The sequence below is a fragment of the Benincasa hispida genome, chromosome 11 (genome assembly GCF_009727055.1).
Source record: "Benincasa hispida cultivar B227 chromosome 11, ASM972705v1, whole genome shotgun sequence".
NCBI classification, from domain to species: domain Eukaryota; kingdom Viridiplantae; phylum Streptophyta; class Magnoliopsida; order Cucurbitales; family Cucurbitaceae; genus Benincasa; species Benincasa hispida.
Window position 1 is genome coordinate 1,757,740 of NC_052359.1, and position 9,702 is coordinate 1,767,441.

The 9,702-nt window shown below is 30.6% G+C and overlaps 1 protein-coding gene across 1 annotated transcript; it reads left to right on the forward strand.

Annotated features, from left to right (window-relative positions):
- Window positions 1-2,740: 2,740 nt before the first annotated feature.
- On the forward strand, window positions 2,741-7,675 carry LOC120091887 (vesicle-associated protein 2-1). Its single transcript, XM_039050045.1, has 7 exons — window positions 2,741-3,289; window positions 4,355-4,425; window positions 4,540-4,621; window positions 4,966-5,081; window positions 5,171-5,287; window positions 5,596-5,664; window positions 7,206-7,675. The coding sequence occupies exons 1-7, from the start codon at window positions 3,229-3,231 to the stop codon at window positions 7,338-7,340; spliced, it is 651 nt and encodes a 216-aa protein (XP_038905973.1). The 5' UTR covers window positions 2,741-3,228; the 3' UTR covers window positions 7,341-7,675.
- The last annotated feature ends 2,027 nt before the right edge of the window (window positions 7,676-9,702 follow it).

A 9,702-nucleotide genomic window follows, 5' to 3' on the forward strand; every position in this document is an offset into this window, starting at 1 on the left:
CTTTGTACGACCAACTCCAAACTTCGAAAATCACCTCCGATAACTAACTCTAATACCACCTTCATGGAACCAACATCAGGCTCTGACAACCACCTCCGACTACAAACTCCAGCATCTTCGACAATCAACTTCGACAACCACTTCCAACTATTATAAGACAGATGACTATTAAAGTATATTGTAGAGTCGTTGATTATATAAATAATAGTATTTTATCTACATTGAGTGCATTTTTACACGTAAAAATTTGTAAAATATATTTTATTTAATTAAATTCACATATCAAGTTAGTGTTAAGAATATTTAGACGAAAAATATGTATGCAGTTGAAAAGTATGTAATATATAACAAAAATCCCATAAAATGAAGTTTTTTTTCTTGCAACATTTTCTAGAAAGAATTAATAAAAATTGAGATCTGTTCTCTGATGATCCTTCAAATTTGGAGGAATTAAAAGTGAAATTTTTGAGTAAATGTGGTGACATTTCATTGGCTACTAAGATGATAGGGGAGATTCAATTTTAAAAAAAATCATGACAAAGTAATAACGGGAAGAAAAAGAAGAAGATGATAATGAAATTCATGAAGAAAAATTAAGAAATCGAATTTTTTTTTATTTCTCTTTAGTTTCTCATTTATTTAACCATATTTTTTGTTAATGAGTTAATTGTTGTTCATTACCTAAAAAAAAAAGAAAGAAAAGTTAAAAATTAAAAGAAAAAAATTGCAATTCATATTTTGTTCAAACAAAGATGGATAAAATTATTAAATACAAAAGTTTCAAAATAGAAATAGTAATCACAAAAGTAGATTATTTAGGGTTCAAAAAACTGCACAAAATACTTCAGACATATGAACTCAACTCTACACCTCAAACACAGATATATGAACTCACACCAAATAAATTCACATCCCAAACACAGACATATGAACTCCACCGACATATGAACTTTAAACATCCTATCTCAACTTAGCGCCCCAAATAGCTCATTAGGTTTAATGAATAATTGACAGACATATTTTTAATAAATGTATTTTAATTCTATAATCCAAATAGTATGGATTTTAAAATAATAACAATTTTTTATTTTTTATTGTATCCCGATTCTGAGTTTGAAATTTTTTTAAAAAAAATGAACTTGCACACACAAATTTTAAGATAAAACTTTGTTAAGTATACTATATCATGTTATAATAGGTTGTTTTCAAATAGAAGAAAGGGGTCAGCTTATTTATAGATATAACAAAATGTCATTTTCTATCGGTGTTAGACTGCAATAGACCGAGATAGACATCTATTATGGTTTATCGGCGTTAATGATAGATGCCTATTATGGTCTATCACTGATAGATAGTGACATTTTACTATACTTGAAATATTTTTTATAGTTTTACTATTTAAAACAATTACCGTATTATAATCTCATTTTATTCTTGTTAAAAATTTAAAAATGTATAATATAATATAATATATCATAAATCATGCAATATTGTTATTTATAACATAAAACATGTTCATACATAAATTATAAGTAGGTTATATTCTCTTTTTTTTTTTTCATGACATGTGGGTTTGGAATTTGAAATATCTTATTTTGAGGTTGATAATACAAGTTCATATGAGTTAAACTATACTCAAGTTAGCATAAATAGTCTATATTATAAATATTAAATTGATAACTTCAACTATATTTTTATTCTTTATAGATATATTACATGTCTTGCTATTACTAACCATACCAAATAATATTCTTACTAAGGAATCTCTAGTTTTTTTTTTCTTTGTGAAGTTTAAGGAATCTCTAGTTTTCATGCACCAACCAACAAAAAGGTTAAAAAAAATTGAATTCTTATGGATCATTTCCACCATAGGATTAAATTTTCGTTAACATGTCACCATTTTCATTGATAAATTTTTATTTATATATGAGTTCAACATTGACATAAGAAGTAAATCGATATTTTCATTATATCGTAAAAAAATCATGAAATTTTAAAAAAAATAAACAACAAAATATCACTAATGTGAATATAATATCTATAATATACTTTTTAAAATTTGTTTAAAAGGTACTAAATGTTTATTTATTATTCTAAATATTTTTTCAATATTTTTTTTGTTTTATAAATTTTTCATAAATTCCAACAACATTTATATTTTATCAATATTTCTATTAACATTTTCAAGAAATTGGGATTCGATTTTTTCGTAGACGTCAAAATTTTAAACCTTCAACAAACAAGTAATTGAAGAGCTAAAAAATGTTTAAATAACATTTTGTTCCTGTAATTTTTTTTTTTCATTTTTCTAATTTTAGTCCATATATTTAAAATAAATCTTAAATTTTTGTCCTTCTAAATTAAATTTGATTGAAATCGATTAATTAATAATAATAAATTTTGCACAATAAAAATACTGTGTAAATATATTTCCACGATTAATTAAGAGACAAAATCTTATGAGAAAAAATCAACCAAAAAAACTAACTTCGTAGATTATTTATCGAAAATAAATGAACTAGATCACGAGAATGAAAATGATATTATGACAAAAAGAAATCATAAATAAGAGAATCCATCCAAAGAAAAAAAATATTAAAAAAATAATAATTAGCAATAAGAGATGACACGTCAACATTCATATTGAATCAGTTGCCACGTCAGTGGGACCCTTTACAGTCTGGTCGACGAAAATACCTTTCCTTTTGAACCCAATACGTCACTCTTACACTCTCTTTCCGACACGTGTCCCACTCTCTCTCCCTCTCCTCTCTCTCTCTCTAGTTTCAGTGAAGCTCTGCAGTTGCCATCGGAGAGGTTACCAAATAAGCTTTCGCTTATGCTTTCCTCCTTTTTCGCTCTCGATTTCCCCATCTTTCCTTCTCTTTCTCTTCACTATTCCTTTTTCTCTGCCTAATTTTTCGAAACCCCTTTTGTTTTTCTTTCGATTCAATTTCGAGTTGGACCGAGCAATCCGTACTCTTCCCCCCTTTCCCTTCGCTTCACCACTAATTCAATCTCTATCTTGTTCATATCCTCATCTTTTTTTCTATTTCCTTCTCTCTTTTTTAGGGTACTGGCATTCCGCTGTTTTTGGATTTTCTGGGTTCTTTTTTTTGTTCTGTTTCTGGGTTGTTTCTTTTAATGCTTGCTTTCTGGAGTTGAAATCGGTAACTGGGTCGATTTTTGTTTTGGGCTTTTCCATTTTTTATCTGGGTTTCTGCCGTCATGAGTGCTGGAGGTGGGAATCGCTTAATCTCCGTTCAACCGGATGAGCTTAAGTTTCAGAGTATGTAATTTTGCTTTGATGTTTCTGATATCTTGTTGTTTTTATCTACATTTGATTGAATTTGCCTTGATTAGATGAAGTTTTGTGATAGTTGTTGAGGATTAGGGTTGATGATGATTTCATAGGAGTTGAGAGAAACTCCCAATGCTGTGAGTTTGAGCATTTTGTAGGTCTTCCTTTGTTTATTATAGATAAGGATTGATGATTCATAGAAAGTTTTTTTTTTTTTTTTGGAACCTGCTAAATACTCAATAATTCAGTGAAACTTTCAATTTCCTCGCGTTGAGTATTGAGAATTATAGTATTTATACCTTTTACCTTCTAAAATTCAATTATATCCTAGCCCTTCCCCTGTAGTTACTGTTCATCTCGTCCACTTTCAGTCCCTCCTCTTTCTTTTTGTTTTCTCATTTTTCTTCTGCTCATTACATGAGGGACAAAGGCTCCAAACTCCAAGGTTTTTTCATGGAGGTGGAAGCCTTTTCTGTGAGAGGCATAAGCCTCTTGTGAACGAAAACAAGATGATAACATTTGTATGTAGACTTGAGGTTAGCATCCATGAGGATTTTAATCGATTGTTGGGTAGCATTATCATACTTTTGTGTTGAAAATTTTGGAGCTGGTTGATTGGGTCTAGAATAAGATTGGATACAGTTATCATGGCTCAGTGTTTGGTGTTTTGTTATTGAACTTAAATGATTACTCTGTTGTATCTCATATATTATGGTTGGGATTTAAAGCTATTTACTGGCTGCAGCTTAGTTCTTTTGATAAATGGAAATCTTTTATACCACTAGAAAATGTATACATTGTTTCTTTTTTTCTTTACCCTTAATCTCAAATGTCTTTTGGTATTATCCATTGCTTCTTCAATCCATGAAATCTTAGGAAAAAGAAGTAATATTACCAATGTATCGTATCAAAGATACAATAAAGGATGTTTATTCAGTGGTTTTCTTTGTTCGCAAGTTTTGTTGTATTCTTACATGTGGACTTTGTTACATCTGTTTTCTTGGTGGACTCTATTGCGTTTTGAACTTATGAACGTGGGGCCTATATCAACAGTTGAGTTTGAAAAGCAGAGCTTTTGTGATCTTAAAGTAGCAAACAACACGGAACATCATGTTGCCTTTAAGGTAATAGCTTGATTATTTTCAAAATGCATACATAATTGACAATGAATATCGATTTTGGAAAGCATTTTGCATAACTGGTTGACTTCAAACTTATTTCTTCATCGCTTATGCTAGGTCAAAACGACCTCACCCAAGAAATACTTTGTGCGTCCCAACACTGGTGTTGTTCAGCCTTGGGATTCTTGCATCATAAGAGGTTTGGCTTTTATATAAGCATTTTATGTTTATGCTTTTCAATGATCTTTAACTCATAATATCTTCAGAAAATTTGAGGATGCAATTGCAATTGTTTCAAGCTTGAAAGAAAAAGAATGTTGGTTCCTTTGTAATTGGAAAATCTTTAGAGGATTTTTTTTAATACCACATCATGTAAAACTAGTAAGTGGCCTTGACAAATTAAGACTTCCTTTGCACTAGCAGATGTTAACTGCTACTTGTCAGCTAACCTAAATATTATTTGCATTCAAGTTATCTCTCTTGATTCGTCTTGGTTTATTTTTATCTGTTAAACTAAAGTCAAAGTTGTTGCTGGATTCACAGTGACTCTCCAAGCCCAGCGAGAGTATCCTGCAGATATGCAATGCAAGGATAAGTTTCTCCTACAAAGTACAATAGTCCCACCAAATACTGATGTAGATGAGCTTCCTTCTGATGCTGTAAGAGTTTTGACTTGTCCCTTAGTATGAATGGACATACCGTTTCATTCTAATAAGCTTCAATCTAAACTTTATTTTCTTATTTCTAGTTCAATAAGGACAGTGGAAGGACAATTGAGGAATGCAAGCTTAAGGTTATCTATATTTCTCCTGCATCAGCCTTGGGGAACTCAGAAGATGAAAAGAACTCATCTCAAAGCTCCTCGGTGAGTGCTGAAATTCTCCCTTTTGTTCCTTGAATATATATATATATATATTGGATGTTCTCTTTTGTTCCCTGTATAACCATGTTATAGGGTAATCGTGTGCTTGCAATAGATGTGTATAGAGATAACAAATTCGAAATATCACTTTTATTCTATGCTCTCATCCTCCTATTATATATATGTTTTTAACATTTGTTGTCCAGTAGTTGTCTGCATGTTCGTAAGTTAAACCTCTATTGTTCGTAAATTTTAAACACACATAGATTGTTCTTCCTTATCTCATATACCGTTGGTACCAACACGAGCAGGCTGTACAACGTCTGAAGGAAGAAAGAGACATGGCTATAAGGCAAACCCATCAATTACAACAGGAACTGGTGAGTCACACCTCTCTGCTCTATTGTGCTTTTTTGCTGCTAAAAGACTTGTAATAACCAAGTCTTTTAACTTGGTCAATGCATAGTTCATATAATATTGAGTTGAATCAGAATGAAGGACCTAAAATTAAATTTGAAATGTGATTGAATCTGATTTTTGACTCATAATTTTCCTATGGATGAATAGTAGGATTGCACAAAAGTGTTAACGTCATTAATACAAGAATAAAATATCATACATGTTTCAAGTTACACAACAATTAATAGCATTGAAGTCTGAGAGAGAAGCTTTATATATGAATTTGGGCCAGATGGGGTCCAGAATGATCAATGGTAGAGGGTTTTTTAAAGGAAAAAAAAATGTTTAAGAAACCAAGCTTTCATGGAACAAAATAAAAGAATATAGAAGGGCATACAAAAAAAATCAACAAGAAGCCCAACAGAAGGGAGACCCAAAACACAACTTACAAGAATGGGCTTCAATCCAACAAAATGAAACCAAAATCATAGTTACAAAAAGGTAGTTTGTTAAATGGTAGGATTGCACATAAGCTTTGACATCAATGGTAGTCTAGTCAATTTCATAAAAATGGTAGTTTGTTAAATCCACTCACAACCATGAACAACAACTTTTCTTTTGGAGGGGAGTGGTTTGATCTATTTTGTTGTTTCCTATACATGTGGCATGTCAAATGCCAGAGAATTGCCCATAAACTTTTTCTTCTTAATGATAAACCAACCTTTTCATTGAAAAAAAATAAATAAAAGAATAGAAGGGCAAAAAAAGAAAAATAATAAAAAAAACCTACAGAAGGAAGGAGCTCCAATTAAGCCAAATAACACCCTAATGAATAACTACCAAAAAACTTCGTCACCGAAGCATATAGAACCTAACAAGGGACCAAACACTAGTAGATTCTCTCGCCCTTCCTCTAAATACTATATTGTTCCTCTCCCTCCAAAGATCTCACAACAAAACACACATTTGAGCTTACCACAAAAACCTCCCCTTAACTACTCAAACATCTAGCTGAAATCTCTGTGATGGGCTAACTGAAAGCCAAATGCTCCAAAAAAGTTGCTCCAAATGAACCGAGCAAAATCGTAAGAATATGATCTAGGCCTTCCTTTGCCCTTTGACAAAGAATTGCTTATAAACTTAGAACACGGCTGGCACAAATTCCATATTAGCTTGAAAGAATAATTGTTATCATTCATTTGACATGCACATTTCTGAGCTCAATATTTATTTGATTCTTAGTTCCAAGGGTTACCTATCCAATAGGATGTCAGTTTTCCTTTTCCTTTATACAATTGTTATATGGGAGTATCCCCACTCCTGGCACCTATGCTCATGGCCTTCCCCTGCTAATCCTCACAGAGGTTTATAAAAATTATGTTTTTAGCATTATTAGTAGCTGGTTGGTACTAAAAAAAATAAAAAAGAAAAAGAAAAAAAGGACCTTGTCATCGTCGTCTTTTACAAATGTAGAACATCGATGGCGATTTAATACTTTATACCAATTATTCCTCTCCGATAGGACATGATGAAGAGACGAAAATATCGGAAAGGCGATCCTGGCTTCTCGTTTACTTTCGCGATCTTCGTGGGGATCGTTGGGATCATGGCAGGTTTCCTCTTGAATCTCACATTATCTTCACCATCTACGGAATGACTTGGACCATGTTTCAGATCCTGAGCAGACAAATTTCTAGTCAATTTCATTGTATAATTTTTACTTGCCAATTTTTGTACATTAAGAAACGCTGCAAATTTGTGGTCTTGATACCTTAATTTTTCCAAAATGTTGATTTTTGTGCCAATTGACTGTGAATGTTGCTGGCGATCTCTTCTGAATCCTCCTTCAAAACTGAGGTTCAGAGAAGTTAAGTTTTAGTTCATATCTTTTATATAACTAAATTCTATGATGTTTCTTTTAAAATGTAATTTCTGTATGTAATATGAATTTGTTGAATACATATTCATCAAGATGGAGATTTGATCCTAAAATCTTTAGTGATTTGAGTTATGTTCTGTTTGATAATATTAAGAAATTTATTATTATTATTGAAATTAAGAAAAATTGTTCTGAAAAACGATTAATAAAAGAAACCAAATTATTTAGAATAAACAACTAATAATGTGTTATTTTATACACCGTCTAGAATGAGATCTTCCCCCACCATTAAAAAAAATAATGAGATTTCTTGCGTCTATTTTTCTTTTATATATATATTGTAGTCTCTAATTTGAAGAATGGTTCAGGCATTTATATTGAGTTATTCTAAAAAATAATGATGAATTATTCATTTGCAAAACATGTATACAACATAACATTTTTTTTTCCTTTTCTAGTTTTTGTTTGAAAACTATAATTAAAAATTATTATATCAAACAAGTTTCTATATAAAAAAAATTAAAATAATATATAAAATAATTCTTTTTATCTCTTAAACATAAATTTGTTCTAAAGCCTGAGTTGTAAACAGGCTAATATATCTATTTTAAAAAAATAGAAAAAAGGACATATTTACTTTTTGTGAAAGGGATAACATCTTAATAATAATCTTCTTAAAAAATATATGAAAAAAAGGTCATATTTAATATTTTTCCAAAATTGGGAATTGCTTGGGGCATTTTGCTATTTTAATTAATAAAATTGCAAGGTTAGTGGGTGAGGTGGGATGCATGCACATAGAATAGAAATGGCCAAAAAGCAAATATTTTGAAAGAAGAGACAATCACATGGCAATGAGTTATTAGGTTTTAATTTAGGGTTTTGTGGCCAACCAACCACTCCTTTTGCTTATGCTTATGCTTTGGACCTAATAATAATAAAGATTGTGAGTCATCAGCCCACCTCATTCTTCATGCCTACAAAACTTGGTAAAAAGCTTTCCATTGTATTAGAGGTAAAAGTGTTGCTTTTATATGATATCTTTGAGTATTAAAAAAATAAAGTATATAGATTTTTTGCCTGGTTGGGAAGATCGAACCATCAATCTTTGAGATGGTAATTATGTATCTTATCTCTTGCGATATGCTTGGATTGACAAATATATCATAATCTATCCATTTATGTTTTTGGGTTCATTAGTCGTTTAATAGTCTCATATCTTCAATATCAAATTTACAAGCAAGGAAAAATGTTAACTATATAAGTAAATGATTAATATATATATCATAACTTATGAACTTAAACTTCTGGAATTATCGATTCTAATAGTCTCACATCTCCAATATTTCTCATGTAAATCATTTGTCGAGTCATGAACAGAGTTTTCTTTGGAATTATTTGATATATGAGCATCTTGAATTAATTATCTATTATTCCTCTTCCATGATTTGACTTAATACCTATTAACATTTATGTGTTCTCATGTAATCTAATGAAAATTTGGTAGATTAGATGTTGAGTTTTCTTTGTGCTAGCTTTTCTTTTTCTCTTTTGATAATCATCTTTAGAGTGGTGGCTCCTAATGCTTGAAGTTAACATTTCCACTCACCTTTTGACTTGGGGATCTTTGATTATCCCTTTCTTTGTCATCTCTTTTCTCTATCTTTCCTCAAAACTAAAATTACGAAGGTTAGATTTGTAATAGAGTTTATTGTGCAAAGGCCACACATGTGATTAATTATTAAATATGTTTTGCTATTTTAATTGAATAAAGGGAAATGGAAGTTTTGGTATATGAAACTTTGTAGTTGATTAGTGATTTATTTTCCGTCCATTACTAATATAGGGTAATGGGGAGTATAGTCCATAATGTCATACTTTTTCTTTTTCTTTTTCTCTTTTTTTTTTTTTTTGGAAAAATACCCTTTTGATCTCTAGCTAGATTTTTTATCTAATTTCTATTTGGTCTCTAGATTTCAAATGTTATTGTTGGGTGAAAATTTAATTTTGTTTTTAAAAAGAAAAACAAAAGGAAACCAATCTTTGGTTGAGAATCCCACATTGATAAATTTTGAAAAGGGGGTATCCTTTTTGTTCTTCAATCTTGGGCTATGGGTTTGGGCTCCAACGGGTACCCATG